The sequence below is a fragment of the Ruditapes philippinarum genome, unplaced genomic scaffold (assembly GCF_026571515.1).
Source record: "Ruditapes philippinarum isolate M1 unplaced genomic scaffold, ASM2657151v2 ctg9551_1_1_1_1, whole genome shotgun sequence".
Taxonomy (NCBI): Eukaryota; Metazoa; Mollusca; class Bivalvia; order Venerida; family Veneridae; genus Ruditapes; species Ruditapes philippinarum.
Genome location: NW_026859190.1, coordinates 2,007 through 24,365, shown reverse-complemented (window position 1 = coordinate 24,365; position 22,359 = coordinate 2,007). Strand labels below are relative to the sequence as shown.

Here is a 22,359-nt window from a genome sequence, read left to right as displayed (position 1 = left end):
TGCATGTATTTTATCTCACTATGTTAAAAGTTCAAACCGTTTTCCTTTGTTGAAAATGTGAGAAAAAAACAGCAATTAGTGTTTAAACACTATGTAACTAAATGGATACTTTTATCACTTTTGTGTTGAAAAGTCAAACCAACAATCATCAACATCACGTTTAACATGAAATAACTGATCCTGGTCTTTTACATACTGTTTAGCATCATTTATCTTCCCTCCTTCATGTAATATCAATGTTGACCTAAAATCATTAAACGCCTCACCATCTCCTGTTATAAACAGCGCCATACACTCATATCTACAGTATGAGGAATGTGAGGAAGACTATCAACAAAACTTCTGCCCATGTTTGAAAATTCATTATTACATACTGAAGCTTAATGTTCTTTAAACTCTTCATCTCTAAAGTAACTTTTAAACATTCAGTAACCTACAATACCATAACTCAACTTACTGAGATGATGTAAACTTCGGTAATATGTTACTAGTCTCTCTTTATGTTGGATGAATTAATTTAATTTAGCAATTCCCCTAAAATTTTTAAGTTTTTTAAAATTTTAATTTTCTAAAAATAAAAAAATTTCAGATAAATTTTCCATTTTTTCAACTAAAATTCAATTTTAATCAGCATCTAACACCTAACAACCATTCACATTCAGAACTGAAGTGTTTTTAAAAATTTACTAGCTGGTTCCCACATTACATTTAACTCCAAAATCATTTTTCAAGAGGATTTCCCCAAAAATTACAAAATGTATTAAAACATCATGACTTGTTAAAAACTCATCTTTTGCTACAAAAATTAGTGGGTACGTAACTAAAATTTTTGTATACACGGGGAAAAACCCCTGTGTGATCAATCAAACACAGAATTTTTAAGTTGAAAAAATTTATTTTTTAAAAGGGTCTCACAAACAAAATTTGTTAATCTCAAAATCCTTTTGAACTATAACATTTTAATTTAAAATGAATACATGTATGTTAATGCAATTTTTTCAAGACGATGAAACATTGGTAAATATTTTGTAAATTTAACATTTTCTGTGTTCACGTTATCTAAATTAATAGACAGAACAGAGTCAGGAACAATTTGTTTCTGATCAATACTTGAACAAACACTTTCAAGATTCTCCCAATTATAAATGACCAAATCTCCTATATAAAATACAGGATTGCTTCCTATACTAAATGATGCATTTAATTCTTTCATTGACTCAAACATAAGCTTTTGAATATCAGTAATACAACGAAGATCCCTATAAATGTCACTTCTTATTGTTCTCCTGTATTCCTGAACACGAGAGTCTTCTGACATAGTATCATATATGTATTTTGAAACATGCGTTGCTAATCTAGATTCAAGACCACATAGCATAATGATAACATTTGACTGTTCTAATATGTCATTTACTGCTGAACATTTCTGAAAAACCTCATTAATAAACTTTTTGGCTAATTCATCATTTTCTGTACAATCTGATGAACAAATTTTGGCATTGAAATTTATACCAACATTCACTGCAGCCAGAAATTCTTGCATTGATTTGTGAATAAAAGAGAACAATGACCTTGGTGGTTCTGATACAGAAAAATTTGGACATTCATCTTCTGTAATTATTCCAAGTTTCAAGCAATTTTCTCTTACTTCAGCTGATATTTCTAGTTCATCAAACATACAAATGTCAAATGTCAAGGATTTATCCTTTGGACAATTAAATAGTGTCTCATAAGCCAACTTTGACACTTCATAAATGAAATGGCTGTTTAATTTTAATATGATTTTATCGACTAAGTATTTAGGAAGATCTACTTTCTGAGCACCCTTCATAAGTGGAGTACTTGTTCCTGTAGTTTTCATGTCATTCCATGTAAAGAATAATTCTAACATACCGGTGTAGATGGCACATCTTGAGGTTTTATCGAGTTTACCATCAAACCATAGACATATCAGTTGTTGTAGCATTATTGGTAGCTGTTTTAAACTTTTCAGAGACTCTTCTTTTAGCTTTTGTTTACAAGCACTGGCATCTTTACTAGCATGCCTGCTGGAATTTAACTGCGAGACAGTTCTTCCTACCATTTCCTTTTCACATCTCCAATCAAATCCTTTTAGATTCAGTAACTGTTCAATTTCTGTCTCACTTATTCCCAAGGTGTGAACTTTCCATGGCCGTGATGTAGTTACAATTGTATAGTCTTTATTAACATCCTGTTTAGGGAGACCCATTGCCTGGAACTGATTGTACGACTTTCTTTCAGAAGACCATTCATCTAAGCCATCAAGCAATATTATGATCTTTGCAGAGTCCTTTTTGTGAATTGGGCTAGAAATGTCAATATCATACTGATTTTTAATCATATCCTGGACACTGTCTATGTCTTGATTATGTCTAAGCGAGATATAAAACATGAAATCAAATTTCTTCATTTCCTTAACCGCATCAAAATCATCTTCTACATTTTGTTCATCACTGTGTGCCAAACACCAACAGTTGACCAAATATTTACAAAAACTACTCTTACCAGACCCTGCATCTCCAAGAACATATATATGTTTTAAAGGCACACCATTCTTTATGAAGATTTCTGACATTGACGTGACCTCAATCTCCTCAATCTCCCCTTTCTCTCCTTTTATTTCTCTTGTTATAGTGGGTCTAACATAAATCTCACTGAAGTCACATTTCTGACCTCGTGGTAGTAAAGGCATTGCTGGTACTTTTAGCAAATTCTTACAGTATGATGCTATCGTCTCTTTCTGCCATTCTAAAATTATAATATTGTATATGATTTAATTTTACCCATGAAATATGGTGATATATCAGTCAAATATATTTCATATTTTTAGAAATAAATATGAAATATAAATATGAAAGTGGGCAGAGTCAAAACTCATATTTATTTTAAACGACGTCTTTCGCCATTTTGTTTGAAAAATCTGATAAATACAAAAATCTTTTCGTTGAATTTTGTTTTGAAAACTATCTAGAATGATAGAAAATGGTCTAAGAAAATTAATCCGAACACCAATATCTTTAATTCAGTTATTAGCACTTTACAGACGTTTAAAGAGTTGTTTACGTGACGTCACAATGTAGCGCTATATAAATATCACGTGCAAAACAAGACAATAATTATATTACTGTGAACTGTACAATTGCAGTTGCGTAGCAAACCATTTTTCTTTGATAATGAAATTAAATAAGAAGGTTATTTTTTCGTTTTTCGTGAAATATTGTATATATTTTCACGAAACATGATAAAATGCCACATATTTTCACTCGCCGTCCAGGCTCGTGAAAATATGTGGCATTTTTTCATGTTTCGTGAAAATATATTCCATATTTCACTCAAACAAAAATTATCCTCTTAACATTAATCTGTTAACACACTAATGAGTGACTCACATACATATAATAAACCATAAACAAGCAAACAAAACAATTACACATTTGAAGATGTTTCATGCCAAATATCTAAGCTCTAACTCTTTGGGTTTTAAAAAAGAAGTTTTTTTTGTTCTTTTTACTATATACATATAAGGAAAGGGAGTTCTGCATGGAATTAAATTCTTCGAACAATTTTAAAAGGTGACTACCAAAGGAACATTCCTGTGAAGTTTGGATGAAATTGGCTTAGCGGTATATGAGAAGATGTTGTTTAAAGTAAAAATTTATGAATGGATGACAGCTGGACGCCAGACAAATTGTGAGCACAAATGCTAACCTTGTCACTTTGTAATAGGTGAAAACATAAATATTAATGTAGAACCTATTAATATCAGTGTTACTATCAAATGTATTTTACACATTAATGCATATCTGGGACAAGCTAAATAGCGATAATCCACCCTAAAATGAATAATGCCCGCGGGTCATCATTCACTTTTCGAAAAACAAGGGCATTATTTCATTGGGGGGGGGGGGGGGGGTTGCTTGATAAAGATATTCTGACCCTAATCTGCTGTGTATTAACCTCTTATTCCACTCTGAATTAATTAAATAATAAATAAACATTCAGTTTCATTCAGTTCAATTTTTAATCGATAACTATAATGACATTATGCATTAATTACTTAATGAATACATGTACTTATTATGAATTGCAATAAGCTAGGTCGGCAACAGGGGTAAAGAGATTCTCACCCGAATTCTACGGCACACCATATTATTACACACCCGCCTCAAGGCCGACGTGATATGGTATACATACAGTAGGGTGAACGTTTCGGTTGTCAAAAATAGCGTTTTTCGTGCGTCCGTTTTTCGTGTAACGTGCGTGCGTATAGCGTGCAACGTGCGTTTGCTGAAACGCTTTCTCAAGCGTGCATCGTTTTCAAGCGTTTAACGTTTTTCGTTTTCCGTGTATCGTTTTTCGTTTATCGTGCGTCTGAAAGCGTGCGTTTCTTATTTAGCGTGCATCTGCGTTCGTCTAAGCGCTTAAGTACTGTGTTTTGCGTCTGTTACTATTCAGAAGTAAAAGAATATCTTAGATAGATATATTATGTAAATTTCTTGTTTCTTAAACATGTAAGAGATGTTCTGTGTCCCTGTCAAAGAATAGAAATATTATATAAAGAAGTATTATTGTGATGTTTACATTAAAGTTTTAAATTTTGTGACCTCGCGGTGAAGATTTCTACATGCTTTACGCCGAAGATTAATTAGTTTTAATCCTAGTTTACATACGCATATAAGATTTAGTTACTAATTAATTGCAACATTTTTGATATTAAATTCAGCAAACAGGTGTTTATAATTGCGTACCAATATATATTAGATATGAGGTTCGTCAGACATCAAATGATGGTAATCAGACTAGCACCCCACCCCCTTTACAAGTTCATCTTCTGACTTTTCATCAAAGACTGTCCGAACCTGATCTGAATCCTATTTAGGGTGATAATTATTTTAGACAGTTCCTCCCTATTTTTCTTGACAGATTTATATTGATATGTAACAGCTTGGCAGGGACTCGAACCCCTGACACTCGGAATACCATTCTGCGGCTCTTGAGTTCCTCCGAGCTATTCGGCCGCTTAATTACACGTTTTACTTGTTAAAATACTGAATCGTTATAAACCTACTGTGTATGCACATATTTCTTCGAATTTCCCAGGGTTACTTAGCATTGTGATTTAATTTCTACCTGGGCTATACAAATGTTATATCAGTCACAGGTTGAGAAAAAAGTGCATCCTGACATGGACTCGAACCCGTGACCCTCTATTATAAATACCGTACCGCGGCTGTACCGACATTTGTTAATAGTTTCATTATTTGTACATGTATAGTGAACATTTTACTAATTATACATTGTACTATTTCTATATTTTTGTACAAATAAAAATAGCTAGATTTTTTTTCTAGATAAATTCTATGGTGGCTAAAATATACCATGATGTACTTTTTAGACATGTAATCACAACAGACAGGCTATTAGCCACCCTTTACAAAATTCCCCTATCTGTCAGCTCATTATCAAAGCATAGACTACTATTTTTGTATGTGGCCTGGGCTTTTATAGCCCTTTATTTTGTTTCAAGATCTGTCTGACAGTCATATTGATGTATTGTTATTACTTGTGATATTTAATAAATATATGTTTTGTTAAATAATGATACCTTGATTAGGGATTTCTATGAATTTCAACCAGTCCAATCAAACAAAGAGAATACAATGATTATAGCAATATTCCTATTATGTACAATAAAAAACAGTTACAATTATTATTTAAGCAATCTTAATAAAATTGTCAATCCTTGTTTCCCGATCCAGTTCAGTGTTTACATGTTAAAAGTTAAATGAGCCGCGTCACGACAAAACCAACATAGTGGCATATCCGTGCAGTCTGATCAGGATCCATGCCGTTCACGTACAAACCGTATAACAAGTAGAGACACTGTTAGCGAACAGATGCGCAGGCTGGTCTGGATCAATGCTGGTCGCAAACCTATTATGTTGGTTTTATCGTGACCCGGCTCAAATATATCGCACCCTAATTCCATATTGATGTAAGTCGTATTTTACCATTTTGAGAAAATCGACTTCAAAGTTTTAACAGGCTATATCTTCACACTAACTCAACCAATTTTAATATAAAATATATCATAGTATGCAGAATTATTTTAACTTTTAAACTTTTAATTACGAAGAAGTTCCTGTAGATAGTTTTTTTGAAAATCAAAATAAAAAAAATGAAAAATCACTGAAAAATAAATTTTATTGACAAAAATACAAGAACCAGAATGCTGTATTCAGTTACAGCAATGTGACCCTAAAATATCATTACATTTAGGAGTTACAACAGTGTGAAATAACGACTTTTGAACTGTTTTATACTGAAATTATATTAAATTTAGAGGTAACTAGAAATTGAATTCTTTAACGAATAGTCTGAATCCACATTTATTTAGGCACCACAGAGCATGGAATGTGATCAGGATCAAAACAGTAAATTTAGTCTTAAAAGTCAATAATAGAAATCCAAACAATGCGGCGAAGTGTGAATAGCCACGAACAGGCAATTTAAGGATGAAATAGATCTCGGGCTTCATTATATTATGACCATTTACATGAAATAGTGAGCCTTGCAAATGAACAAAAAAAATAAGATCTTACTGATTTTGTAAATGTATCACATTGAGGTAAACAAAACGAAAACAAAATTTAGAAACATCGTCCTTGTATTGATATTTACCACATAAAATAGCAAACTTTTTATCATATGATATGCTATTTTTACAATAAGACTGTACAATATAAAATATTTGGAATTCAGATTTACTTTTGGTTTCGTTTATTATATCATTAATTCATTCCAAATTCAATTCTGAATACCTGTAGCTTGCAGACAAACAGCATGTTGAACATAATTTGACTTACAAAACACACAAAAATGTTTGAAAGATGTAACTGCTTAAGCTTTGAAAAACAACATCAACAATGAGTTCCTTTCTCTGTAACATAAAAAAGAATAAACCTATGTATTTTACTTTTCTAAGAACAGCATTACTTGATGTTTTGTTTTAAAAAAAATGAAAAATATGAGACACAACTCAAAGCTCACAAATGTTCAAAGATGCTACAGATCTTGATACGGTGTTTCAATGAACTACTGTGCTTCAATTACTACATGTATTTATATATAAAGTGGCATACAACTTCTTTACATACAATAACAATTAAGTATACGTTTGCATTTAATGTTTTTATCTGAACTGTTAACATCAATAACTCATTCGTATAAAAACAATGCTCAATATCTAAGAGTTTCAGACAAATATTAATTCTATTTTACCTCAACAAACGTTTGATGAAACAAATATGACAATTTAAAGAGTTCTTAATGTTTTATATGGTCTTAAGACTTTGTAACATTTCTTCACAAAATCATTCTTTTTTACGTTTCAATCGAATGAAAATTTTTAACCACACATTTTTTTCTTTTTAAAAAATAGTTTTCGTAATGGATAATTTTCAGTTCAATGGTTCAAATCACTTGATAATTACAGGTAGTATTACCTTACGAGTTGGAAGTAGATGTACAAGAATTATTTTTAACTTAGAAACTTAGATTAATTTTGCTTTGCATGTTCCAATTACATAATAAATTTCAGCATAAGATTGAACATGATTATGTTGACAAAAAGGTATAGACTGACAACCTGTTGATTTATGCAAAATAGCTGAGAAGTTGGCATTTTGTTTAATAAGTATTTGTTGTGCAAATGACGTCTCTTATTCAACGCTAAATGGTGCATCTGAGACACCTCTCAGCTTTTAAACTTTTTTTATAGGGATATTGTCAACTTTAACCCACCATATAGCCTTTGACGTTTGGATGTACTGTTTTAAGAACACAAACGAGTGATGTAGGACTGAACATTTTAAAAGTGTTTTGTCTTTCTTTCCATATGATAGTGGGTATTGTTAACCAGTCTAGATTTCATAATGCCTTGGACAGCAAAACTTTTCATATTTTTGTGATCGTAAATTTCAGCATAAGATTGAACATGATTCAGGGTTCTCAATAACTTTCAGCTCAGCAGGCCAAATTTGTATTCTAGCAGGCCTCCTAGGGGTACGGGGGCATGCTCCCCCGGAAAATTTTGAAATTAAGCGCTTGATTTCCTGCATTCTAGGCCATATTTTGGCAGTTTAAAACTATTACAGAAGACCAAATGTAAAGGCATAATTTGAAAAAAAAAACTATATAAAATGTTGTCAAATATATTTTGTGTGACTAATTGGAAAAAAGTGCAGTTTTGCCTTAAATACTGTTTTTTAATTCATTTTAAACTTAATGAAACACCATATCCTGCAATTCATTTTAAAATAATTGACCAATACAGTTACAGTATGTCTAGCATTAATTGCAGACAGGAGAAAAACATTAGAAAATTACTGCATAAAAATCACTCTTATTCAATAATAAAATATCATGTGCCAGATGACAATCATTGTGTTCTCATTTTTAAGTTCAAAGCTTGAACAGGACCTAAATGTGTTAGTCATAAATTCTATGAACTTATTTGTCAGACATGGAACAGAGCAAATGTTACAAAAACAAACTTTTACTATTTATGCCAACAAATCTCAGTACATGCAATTCACTAATAATGTATCAGTTATTTGGTAGAAGATTTGAGTAGGAACATTGGATTTATATCTTTTGTCCCTGATTTGAACAACAAATTATAGATTTTAAGTCATTTTGATCAAAGTATATTTCCCTTAATTTTTATACCTAGGGTTTCAAAATTTTGATATTCATATTATCTTTGTACGTTATTCATATTATATTAGTAATTTACTCGCATTAAAATTGCTTATTCATAAATAAGCATTGCATATATCAGTGTATGAAGTTCAGTCAAAGAAAGATATTTTAATTTATAACATTTCTTTTTTTCCTTTTATGAAATTTTCCCCAATCCGTAATTGCATGTCCGAATAAGTTACATCCGAAATCAGATATATTTTTGACAACACATGAATGTATTTTAGTACACATTATCAGTGTAAATGACAACTATCAACAATTGATTTTACGATTTTATAGCAAATAAATCATGTTTTTTAAAGTTTAAACCCTTGAATAGTGTCCAGTTTTAGCAAGTATTTTAATTGCAATATTGCAGTAGACTGGAAAAATCGGCAATGGAGTTGAACTTCCGGTTTCACTTTATGCAAGTTTAATTAAGATTTATTTGCTCATAAAAGTCTGTTTTCAGACTTATTCCAATCATTTATTGTGTTTCTACTGAAAAATTAACAATTATCACGGAGCATCAGTATTTGACAGTCAAATTCTGTTTATTTATTGAAAATTTTACAATTTTAACCGGCCAAAAAGTGCTTTTAAACGGTCATTTCGGCCGGCGGCCGGCTCTTATTGAGAACCCTGATGATTATGTTGACGAAAAGGTATAGACTGACACCCTGTTGATTTATGCAAAATAGCTGAGAAGGTGGCATTTTGTTTAATAAGTATTTTGTTGTGCAAATGACGTCTCTTATTCAACGCTAAATGGTGCATCTGAGACACCTCTCAGCTTTTAAACTTTTGTTATAGGGATATTGTCAACTTTAACCCACCATATAGCCTTTGACGTTTGGATGTACTGTTTTAAGAACACAAACGAGTGATGTAGGACTGAACATTTTAAAAGTGTTTTGTCTTTCTTTCTATATGATAGTGGGTATTGTACACCAGTCTAGATTTCATAATGCCTTGGACAGCAAAACTTTTCATATTTTTGTGATCGTTATATGAAAGGATTTCGAGACGTTTCGGCCCCAAACTACCCAAGACGTTTCGGCCCCGGACGTTTCGGCCCTTTACCAAATCGGCCCCATAATAAGTACTGTATTTTAAACCGATATATTAATAGCATTTCAATGATTAAATGAATCAATTAATATATATATTTAATCATTTTGTATAAAAACTAGATTATAATAGTAGTAGGGGAAAAGTAATCAATACAAACAAAACAGAACATAAACTTTATTTAAAAAAATATAATACACAAACAAACAATTATTTACAACATATATAGATATTGATAATATTTTATTAATACAAACAGAACAGAACATAAACTTTAATTAAAAAAATATGATACACAAACAAACAATTATTTACAACATATATAGATAATATTTTATTAATACAAACAGAACAGAACATAAACTTTATTTGAAAAAATATAATACACAAACAAACAATTATTTACAACATATATAGATAATATTTTATTTGAAAGATTAAGAAGCAAGACACAAAACAACACATGAGACAGACATTAAATTATCATCAACAACTATTTAACAGTGACGAGTTTGATGGATACGAAAATACAATTACAGAACAATTATAGTGTCGGTTATTCGTGCACCCTCCATATCACTACAAATAAAATTTCATCTTAAATTGACATTCGAGACATTCATATTTTGCCTGTTCCCAGTATTTTGTATTATTATCAAAATATTTATAATTATCCAAATGCTAGCACGCTGATGTACCTTTGGTAGAAATCTAATAAAATAGATGTCACCTTTAAAAACATTAACGTACATCTAATTGGTTCAAGAGATCAAAAGATAATAAATAATTATTTAAAGAATTAAAGTGTCATAATTGTTTAATTGTTATTAAATTAATTGTTGTTAATCAATCAAGCAATATACTATAGTCTATAGTGGGGCCGAAACGTCTCGCGGAAAAGGGCCGAAACGTCCAGGGGCCGATTTTTCGACTGGGGCCGATTTGGTTTGGGGCCGAAACGTCCTGTTTCCTATGAAAGTGCATTATTTTGAAATTATGAAAATAATGAAATTATGAGTTATGAAATAATCATGAAGTAAACACCACCTAATTTAACATCAGTTATGAGTTGTTAAGATATATGTGTAAATTTTATTAGAATCACTTAGCACCAGTACGGTAATTTGTCATATATAGTTAAAGACAAAATGTAACAATGGCAGTAGTATGTTTCCCATTTGATAAGTTTTGTTTGTAAGTTAAAAGTATAAACAATCTAATGCAAAACCTAATTGTACGTATTTAATCTGAATATGCACAAGTTAGCATTGATCAATCAATCATATAATCATTCACATATCAAGTTATGAACAGCTGATACTTGTGAATATTGAAAGTTTGTATCATTTTATCCGATTTCCATGCTATCCGAATTTCATAACACAGCATGGTGCTTTGAATTTAGCTAAAGTGTAAAGAGTAGTTATTATTTATTTTTAAGGTTTGAAACAGTTCATTAAAATATTAAGCTATAGATAATTAGATAACATCTAAAGCAAAACACTTACATGTTATCAAGAAATATAAAACGTAAAATGTCATTCCCGATACCTTGAAAAATCTGCCATTTTGTCAATACAGCATCACGTGACTAGAATCTCAACAAACTATTGGTTCAGAAGTTACGATATTATGGACTGTATTTTTATCACAATTTTTGGACTTACAGCACTCTGACCCATTCAATATATTGTTACAGGCATGAACCAGAGTGATGTTGTTCTTACCATTAGATAGAGAAAAAAATTACGAACATTTTGATACCAAACACTCATTTTTTTCAAAATTGGAGTTACGACACTCTGGAATTAGGGCGACGATATCTTAATCTTATATGAGGTCCATATTATAACCCACTTTGATAAACATATATAGCTTTTTTTGATTTTTATTCTGTATATTATCTAAAATCACTTTAAAGATTTATCAATCCGTAATCATTACTTAACATAATACCCCTTTAAGATACCCGAGATGAGCCTGTGTCGCCCTTTGCTAACTTAAAAGTATATAACCTATCCATATATAACCATATAATTCTTTGAAGATTTTTCTCAGCTAGGTATGCTGTAGTCCCAAGTCACTTGTTTAACTTCCCTCAAGTAAGTTATAACCTCAAAACTGATAAAATTCTAACTATAATATACTTAAATATCACCTATGTATTTATTTAAATTTACAAAAACCCATTTTGCATACTTGTATCTTTTGGGACCTGTACAATTTCAATTGATTGTAATTTTAATTTTCCTACTATATATCAATTTTATGCTTCATAGGTAGGTCATTTCATTAAAAAGAGCTTAATACAAGATCCCTATGAAAAGTAATGTAATTGATAACTCAATCCAAATAAACTTTATTAATTAATAGCTTAAATTAGATGACTTAAAAAAGAAGATTTCAATAATTGTCCATGAAAAATAAAAATGTTATAGTAAATTCCATGTGGACCCCAACTATTAAAGAAAGCAGTGCCTTATAAAATGTTGATACACCGGGTAATTTTACCTTAAACTTAACCTCTTAGGAAATGATACAGAATTTTTTATATAACATAAATCTTTTATATTAATATACAAACATATTTAATTGACTAAAATAAGGTAGTCCTAACAAATTTCATTTCAAAATATGAGAATTATGGCAAATCTCCTAAGATGCCTAAATGTCCAAGATAATGCACTAAATCACTACAAAATATGAAAATTTTACCTAATTATGAGAGCCTTGGAATTTAAACAAAGCTATAAGAGGAACATTAATCTATCATATTAATTAACAAACGTATCTACTTGACTAAAGTAAGGAAGTCCCACCAAATTTCATTACAAAATATAAGAGTTATTGCAAATTTCCTGAGATACCTTACTGTCTTAAGATAGAACACTTAAATTCACTACAAAATGGGGATTTTTACCTTATTATAACAGCCTAGGACATGAAACAGAATTATAAGTGCAACATAAATCTATAATATTAATTAACAAGCATATCTTATTGATTAAAGTAAGAATATCTCAATAAATTACATTGAATATTAAAAAAATTATGGCTTATTTCCTATTATGTATAACTATACAAGCTTACACACTAATTCATTAAAAATGGGAGTAATATTACCTGATTATAACCTCATGGTAAATGAATCAAAGTTAGTTAAGCAACATAGTATTATTATATACCAAATTGACTTATATAAGAAAATCCCAAAAAATTTCATTGAAAATTAAGAAATAATGGCTAACTTTCTATAATGCCTTATTAATAACTTAACCACACTAAATCATTGAAAATTTGGGTAAGTTTATCTAGTTATAACCTTCTGGTCAAGTAAAGCCACATAATGTTATACTATCAAGTACAACTACATCTAATTGACTAAAATAAGAAAACCCCAATGAATTATATTGACAATGAAGAAAGATAGGGTAAATTTTCTATGATGCCTATTTGTTCAAGCAAATACATTACATCTTTAAAAATGGGGGTAATTTTACCTTATTATAACCTCCTAGGAAATGAAACTAAGTTAGTAAGGCAACATATTACTATACTATTGAGTAACAATTACATCTGTTTGATTGATATGGAAAAAAATCCACCAAATTTCATTAAAAAATAAAAAAAGGTATGGCAAATGTCCTATAATGCAGACACTGAGGTGTTCAGATCCACTATCAGTAAGGAAGTGTTCCCTTCCCTGTCAGAGGACCATTACTGGCATGGTATATGGAATCACAAAAAGGATACTGTAAAACTGATTTTTTCATTTCTACAGCTAAGAACTGTTCACTATTGAGGGGAGGAGTATGCAAGCTTAGCCGGTAGTCAGCTTCGACACAGTATTCAAGGGGTCCCGGGCTCAAGTCCCAGTCAGGCTGCATATTTAAAGTGTGTCTTTACACAATGTTTGTATAACGCTAATGACGTCATGTCAATTATAATTATGAACAGATGTGCAATACCATATTTACGGAGTGGCAAAATTGGCACTGGTGTGTGATAAAGCATTATATTATTACACACCAGTGCCGATTTTGCGACTATGTAAATATGGTATTGTACGGCCGTGCATATATTTTGACGTGACGTCATTAGCGTTATACAAACATAGTGTAAAGACGTGCTAAATGTTAGCGTTTAACTATAGGCGCGTCAAAGAAAAATGACCCTGATTTCACTTTAAACGGTCTTTATTTCTAGTATGTGTTAAATAGAATATTATATTAAATTTGTGTATGTTCATTACTGAATTTATTGCACTCATTGAATAAAGTAAATATTATGCTCACCAGAGGTCCCATAATATAATTTTATTCAACTCGTGCAATAAATGCAGCATTGAACTTACACTCATTCAATATCCTCTTTTTAATACATATTAAGCGCACGTCAATAAATTTCAATTCTAAGTGATATGAAAAATATTTTCTGTTGCGCTGTCTTTGTAAATCCAATAACTTTACATCACAACCGGTTTCCTTATTTTTTTCCTCTCGAAACCTGTTTCAAATCTAAAATAAAATTGCGTTCTTTATATTTATACGGGGAAGTCAAAGACTGGGCTCGGAAGCGGGTCCGGGCTTTGGCTTGCCCGGCTAGAGACTTCACGTGCATATTTAAAAGAAAATCAAATAAAAAACAATTCAAAAATATATAGAATTCTATACCTATCAATAAAATTTTCAGTTGTCAGTTTCTAGTCGATGTGCGACGGGCCATTTACATGTAGCTTCAAGGTGATAATAGGCGGGGTAAATCCGATAGGGACGGAACTAAAATCTCAACTTTTCGATAAATAGATAACGTCGAGTGTTCCGAGTGAAAACGGAAGCGGTGCATGTAACAGTAATACCGAATGACACCTTTAAAACGGAAAGAATAAAAGGAATTTCTTAACAACTACCCCGTTCATAGGCTTTGCCTAATTTCATATTATATACTCATAAATTGTAATGCCCTAGAAATTTTACCTTTTTTTGTGATTTCACTGGATTTCAGTAGACTGTTTATTTCTACTTTCATTTTCGTTTTGAGAAGATTTTACTGGCGACAAGACAAGATAAATCATGCCAAATATTAAAGCTCTAGCTCTTTCGGTTTTTTAAAATAAGATTGTTTAAGCTTTTACTATAGATATATAAGGAAAAGCAATGAACCCCTGCGGCGGGGCCAATTTTGACCCCAGGGCTTTTATTTGAACAAACTTGATAGACACTCATTAGAAGATGTTTCATGCCAAATATCTAAGCTCTACCTCTTTTTTTTCTTTTTTTTAAAGAAGATATTTTCTGGGGTTTTTTCTTTCGGTTGCGATGGCAACCAGAGTACTGCATGGAATAAAAAATTTTGAACAATTTTTAAAGGTGACCACCAAAGGACCATTCCTGTAAAGTTTGAATGAAATTGGCTCAGCGGTTTATGAGGAGATGTCGTTTAAAGTTAAGGTTTATGGACGATGGACGGATGGACACCGCATGAAAAGTGATCACATAAGCTCACCATGTCACTTTGTGACAGGTGAGCTAATAAAAATTCTATGGGGAAAATTGCCTTGTGTGTTTTACATCATAATGCCAAAACAAAACAAGAACCGGTTGAACCGGGTGATGCTCCCCGAGAAGGTTCTGGACACAGGAAAAGGTATAAAAAAATAAAATGAACAAAGGCAATAACTCCAAAACAATTAGACCAGGTTGCCTTTGTTTAGGTTCTTAAGCGTTGCAGTTCTATCCCAATTTATCTAGCTAACCTACAAAGTTTCAATGTTGATATCTCTAATAGTTTTAAAGTAAAAGTTGCCAGGACAAAAGTTCAAAAAGTAAAAAAATAAACAAAGGGCAATTACTTTCAAAATATGGCAAGGCAGAGTAATGATTCTTAAGCCCACTGCACTTCCACCCAATGAGACCTATCCTATCTAACAAAGGGTTTCATGTTGATATCTCTTATAATTTTAGAGTAATGTCCCCAGACAAAGTTCAAGTGTCCAAAAATGAACAAAGGGCAATAACTAACAAAAGTAGGGCAAGACAGTTTACAGTTCTTGTTGCCTGCAAACTTAAACTCAATTTGAGATCTATCTACCTACAAAGTTTCAATGTTGATATCTGCTTATACATTAAGAAATATGTTCCCCGGACAAAGTTCAAAGTGTAAAATAATACCAAAGGGGGATAATTTCAAAAATTAGGCAAGGCAGAGTTAAGGTTTCTTGTTCGCTGCTTCACCTACTCAATGAGATTCTTATCTACCTTTACAAAGTTCATGTTGATAAACCTCTTAATACTTTTAGAGTTATGTCCCGGAAAACAAAATTTCCAAAAAGTTGTTAAAAAAAAACAAAAGGGGGAAATAATTCAAAAATTAGACAAGGCAGAGTTTACGGTTCTTGTGCAACTGCATATTTTTTATTAGATACACACCTACTCAATGAGATCTATCTACCTACAAAGTTTCATGTTGATACCTCTTATACTTTTTAGAAGTTATTGTCCGCGGGACAAATTTCAAAGTGTTAAAAATAAACAAAGGGGAATAAAATTCCCCAAAAAAAATTTTTTAGAACAAAAAAAAAGGCAGAGTTAAAAAAAGGTTTTTTTACTTGTGCACTTGCACACCTATCTCAATGAGATCGTATCTACCTAAAAAGTTTCAATGGGTTGATTACCTCTTATTATTTTAGAGTTATGTCCCGGACAAAATTTCAAAGTGTAAAATAAACAAAGGGGGATAATTCAAAAATTAGGCAAGGCAGAGTTACGGTTCTTGTGACTGCACAACCTACTCAATGAGATCTATCTACCTACAAAGTTTTCATGTTGATACCTCTTATACTTTTAGAGTTATGTCCCGGACAAAGTTAAAGTGTAAAATAAACAAAGGGGGATAATGTCAAAAATTAGGCAAGGCAGAGTAACGGTTTCTTGTGCACTGCACTTCTACTCAATGAAGATCTATCTACCTACAAAGTTTCATGTTGATACCTCTTATGCTTTTTAGAGTTATGTCCCAGACAAATTTCAAAGTGTAAAAATAACAAAGGGGGGATAATTCAAAAATTAGGCAAGGCAGAGTTACAGTTCTTGTGCACTGCACTTCTACTCAATGAGATCTATCTACCTACAAAGTTTCATGTTGATCGCCTCTTATACTTTTAGAGTTATGTCCCCCGGACAAAGTTAAAAGTGTAAAAATAAACAAAGGGGGGGAATAATTCAAAAATTAGGCAAGGGCAGAGTTAAAATGGTTCTTTGTGCACTGCACTTCTACTCAATGAGATCTAATCTACCTAACAAAGTTTCATGTTTGATAACCTCTTATAATTTTAGAGTTATGTCCCGGACAAAGTTCAAGTGTAAAAATAAACAAAGGGGAATAATTCAAAAATTAGGCAAGGCAGAGTTACGGTTCTTGTGCACTGCACACCTACTCAATGAGATCTATCTACCTACAAAGTTTCATGTTGATACCTCTTGTTGTTTCAAAGTTAAGTCCCGGACAAGAAAAGGGGACGGACGGACGGAAAGACGGACGGACGGACGAACAAGGCGGCGACTATATGCTCCCCCGAAATTTTTTCGGGGAGCATATTGATCTTGAGGTTCTGGTAACATGTTGAAAAATAAAATAATAGGGTAGGTAGGTCGGAAAACATTTTTTTAATTAGTATTTTATTAAAATTTAACTGTATGTCAGATGTATACACTATAGGATACTCCATTATTGCAATAAAATGTTTTAGGTTAAATGCGGAAATACAGGGTCGGTCAGGTTACTGGAACCACAAGATCATTTTGTTTTGGAAGAATATTGCGTGAATGATTCTCCCGAGAATTGTCATTTAATTTTTTTTTTTCAAACAAAAATGAACAAATATCAGTATATAATTAAGTCATAATAATTTTTCAAAAAAAAAATACATGATGAAACAAGAGTTGTCGGTAGGACAGCAACGCTCGACTATTCTTAGTGCTTGATAGTAAAAGAGCCTTGATAATGAAAAATTTAGTGGACTTAAGGGCAAAAAAAATCTTTAAATCCATGTAACAGTTATAGGCTTTGGAGAGAGTCCTAATATGCTCTTAAAGAAGAGTAAAAATGAAAATATATCTTAGGTGGTATGCAAACTTAAATGTAAATTTTAAGTTGTAAAACGGGCATTTTTCTGTCAAAATGCTTCATAGAGTTACCTCATTCTGTTTACAGGTTGCGGTCATGATAGTGAACAAGTGTGCAAAGTTTCATATGCCATATGTCAATTGACTGAAATATTTGAGGTATAACAAAATCCATTTACCCTCCTTGTTTAGTAAACAGTTATGCCAAATTTGAAAAAAAAATTATAGGTTTATGCAGCAGATAGGTTACTGTCTGATACTTGACCTTTGACCATCAAAGGTAACTTGAGTCCGCACAACAGAGGCATCGGTTCTGAACATTGCCTTGTTAAGATGCACTTTTGAGTAAAGTTTGAAACAAATCCTAAGGGTATAGCATGCATAACAGGAAGAGGATAATGTCCCATATTTGACCTTTGACCTCAATAGGTGACCTTGAGTAGACCAATTAGAGACATTTGTTCTGCACAATGACTAGTTGAGGCAAGTTTAAGGAAAATCATACAAAGGGGTATAGGATTTATAGAGCAAAGAAAAAGTTGTTTGATGTTTGGCATTTGACCTTCAACAGTGATCTTGACCTTGAGCTGGTACAGTGGTTGCACCGATTCTGCAGGTCGACTTGATGAGGTGAACTTCTTGAAGAAAAAATTTCCAAGGGGTCTATAGGATTTCTAGAATGGACACGATGGAGATGGATAGACCAAACAATGCCAACACAAATTGATTCTAGTTGACCACAACCACATTATGTGGTAGGGTTTAATTTAATGTTAATAGCATAAATTTAATGATATAATATGAGCCGACGTTCTAAAATTTTTATCATTTAATTTATATGAATTTCTGAAATAATAAACATTTTTTACATTAAGAAAAATGTCATGGTGTGTACACTGTAAACACACATATTTACTCACCTAACTTAGTTTGCTCATAACCTGCCTGACTTTGACCTGAGGAAGTTTCTGTCTTAAGTTTTGCCATCTCCTGCAAAAACAACTCATCTTCTTTACTCCAAAAAAGATTTTGTAGTACAAAACTAATCGGAAAGATATTTTAACAATGTAAATGTTTAAACTGAGCAAAGATTGAAGAAAACACTTTTAGACATAGCTAGCAAGATATATTCTAATATTTGACCTTTATGTAAAATCTTCACAATGAGCCAGCACAGCTGACATTAAACCATTTAGATTGACCTTTACCATGAATAAGTATAGCTATCATTTAACCTTGAAATTTGAGCATAACCATGAGTAAGCATAGCTTATATTTAAACTTTTAAGTGTGACCTTCACCATAAGCCGGAAAAGCTAACATTTCACCTTGAATTTTGAGCATTTACATGCATAAGCATAGCTATCATTTAACCTTTAAATGTGATCTTCGTCCTGTGCAGGCATAGCTATCATTAAACCTTCAAGTGTGACCTTCATTATCTGCAAACAAAGCTAACATTTTAGCTTTAAGTTTGACCTTTACCATGAGCAAGTATAGCTTACATTTAACATTTAGATGTTACGTTTACCATGAGCAAGCAAAGCTATCATTTAACCGTTAAGTGTGACTTTTACCATTAATAAGCATAACTATTTATTTTAATCTTTATGTGTGACTTTAACCATAAGCCAGCATAGCTAACATTTAACCTTGAATTTTGAGCATTGCCATTGTAAGCACGGGTATCATTTAATCTTTAAATGTGATCTTCATTACGTGCAAACAAAGCTAACATTTACCGTTCAAGTGTGACTTTCATTTTGGGCAAGCAAAGCTAACATTTAAGTGTGACCTTTACCATGAGCAAGGATAACATAACATTTAACATTTAAGTGTGACCTTCACCATGAGCCAGGATAGCTAACATTTAACCTTTCAGTGTGATCTAATGAGTAAGCATAGCTAACATTTATTTTTTAAGTCAGACTTTCATCAAGCAAGTACAGCTTACATTAAACCTAAAAGTGTGGTCTTCACAACATGTACGCAAACCTAACATTCCACCTTTAAGTGTGACATTCACCAGGAGCAAGAAAGCTAACATTAAACATTTAAGTCTGACATTAAGCATGAGCAATCAGCTAACTTGACCTTCACCATGAGCCAACAAAGCTTAAATTGAACTTTAAATGTAGCTTTCAACATCAGCCAGCACAACTATCATTTAAACCTATAAGTGTGACCTTCACCATGAGCCAGAATAGCTAACACTTCACCGTGAATTTTGAGCATTTACATGCATAAGCATAGCTTACATTTAAACTTTTAAGTGTGACCTTCACCATAAGCCAGAATAGCTAACATTTCACCTTGAATTTTGAGCATTGACATGCATAAGCATATAGCTATCATTTAACCTTTAAATGTGATCTTCACCCTGAGCAGGCATAGCTATCATTAAACCTTCAAGTGTGACCTTCATTATGTGCAAACAAAGCTAACATTTAACATTTTAAAGTGACCTTCACCATGAGCAAGCAAAGCTTTCATTTAACCTTTTAGTGTGACCTTCATTATGGGCAAGCAAGGCTAGCATTTTACCTTTAAGTTTGACCTTTACCATGAGCAAGGATATCTTACATTTAACATTTGAATGTTACGTTTACCATGAGCAAGCATATCTATCATTTAACCGTTAAGTGTGACCTTTACCATTTGTGAGCATAACTATTTATTTTAATCTTTATGTGTGACTTTAACCATAAGCCAGCATAGCTAACATTTAACCTTGAATTTTGAGCTTCGGCATGCGTAAGCACAGCTATCATTTAACCTTTAAATGTGATCTTCACCATGAGCAAGCATAGCTATTATTTAACCTTCAAGTGTGACCTTCATTATGTGCAAACAAAGCTAACATTTACCGTTCAAGTGTGACCTTCATTTTGGGCAAGCAAAGCTAACATTTAAGTGTGACCTTTACCATGAGCAAGGATAACATAACATTTAACATTTAAGTGTGACCTTCACCATGAGCCAGGATAGCTAACATTTAACCTTTCAGTGTGATCTAATGAGTAAGCATAGCTAACATTTATTTTTTAAGTCAGACTTTCATCAAGCAAGTACAGCTTACATTAAACCTAAAAGTGTGGTCTTCACAACATGTACGCAAACCTAACATTCCACCTTTAAGTGTGACTTTCACCAGGAGCAAGAAAGCTAACATTAAACATTTAAGTCTGACATTAAGCATGAGCAATCAGCTAACTTGACCTTCACAATGAGCCAACAAAGCTTAAATTGAACTTTAAATGTAGCTTTCAACATCAGCCAGCACAACTATCATTTAAACCTATAAGTGTGACCTTCACCATGAGCAAGAATAGCTATCATTTAGCTTTTAAGTATGACTTTAATAAGAAGCAAGTATTGCTAACATCTTACCTCTAATTGTGGCCTTTTAAAAATGGCTTTTAGTCTTAAAGCAAAGAGTTCATGAATGAGCCATAATCATGCTCTTAAGGAAATATACTAAAACATTTTTAGTTCATTTTCATTTTGAAAGTTTCATTATTAAAATTTAACAATATTTTTTTTTTGCTTCAGATAATAATAGCTATATACATTTCATACCCATTGTACATGAGATGATCTTGGTTGCCTTTTCCAGTTAAACAGGTACGTACAGTACTAGAACAATTTTGCCACAAGAACTTAAATCATAAAATAATTTCTTTACAATTCTCATATTTTTATCTTTTTTAATGCCAAGATGCAGATGCATGTGTAAAAGCACATCATTTAGTTAACAAGCAGAAAAAAATTTATTTTACCTCTTTCTGTTCTGTAACAAGAGTCTCTAGTACTGTAAGTTTGTTTTTCAATTTAACTTGCTCAATTTCCATCTCAAGCTTTTCCTTCTTTTCTTTACACATCTGTGATTCAAGATCTGTAATTGTTTTCTTTAGTTCTGCAAGTTCTTTTTCATTTTCCAGTTTTCCCTCCTCTTTGTCAGACATCTTAGCTTCAAGGTCTATTAGCTTCTTCTTCAGATCATCATACTCCTCTTTAGTTGCAGCATTTTCTGTTGATTTTAGAACTTTTGCCATTTCCTCTTTGATTTGTCTCAGAATTTCTTCAAAGCCTTCAGTAGTCATAATGAAGTCCTTCTTCTTCAGCTGATGAAAAATATCAGTTTTATAACATTTTCTTTCATACAAAATGCATCCATATGATTTATAATATTTACTTTTCTAAACAACATATTATAATTATATAAGGTCAGACTTTATTTTAAGCCTTCAATTAAATCCAGGAATTGACATGTTTGAAAGGTTGATGTTCTAATAGGGGTCAAGGTATAATTGGAAGGTACAAATATTTTGCAGGTTTTATTCTCAAGTATGATAATCCTTCACACCCGTTTTCTATTTCTGGATATTGGAAGTAATTT

General features: G+C 32.0%; 1 protein-coding gene across 1 annotated transcript; it reads right to left on the bottom strand.

Annotated features, from left to right (window-relative positions):
- Positions 1-957: 957 nt before the first annotated feature.
- On the bottom strand, positions 958-22,086 carry LOC132755559 (uncharacterized). The gene is made up of 3 exons (XM_060746443.1): positions 21,740-22,086; positions 18,881-18,950; positions 958-2,769 (listed from the first exon to the last, which is right to left on the bottom strand). The coding sequence occupies exons 1-3, from the start codon at positions 22,061-22,063 to the stop codon at positions 965-967; spliced, it is 2,199 nt and encodes a 732-aa protein (XP_060602426.1). The 5' UTR covers positions 22,064-22,086; the 3' UTR covers positions 958-964.
- Between the last annotated feature and the right edge of the window lie 273 nt (positions 22,087-22,359).

What these genes read in the sequence shown, in the direction of transcription:
- LOC132755559 (XM_060746443.1), bottom strand. Translation starts at nt 22,063, where the DNA reads ATGACTACTGAAGGCTTTGAAGAAATTCTGAGACAAATCAAAGAGGAA. An exon ending in TTGTTACAGAACAGAAAGAG is followed by an intron (nt 18,951 to 21,739) that starts GTAAAATAAATT and finishes TTGTTTTTGCAG; the next exon opens with GAGATGGCAAAACTTAAGAC. An exon ending in TTATGAGCAAACTAAGTTAG is followed by an intron (nt 2,770 to 18,880) that starts GTGAGTAAATAT and finishes TTATAATTTTAG; the next exon opens with AATGGCAGAAAGAGACGATA.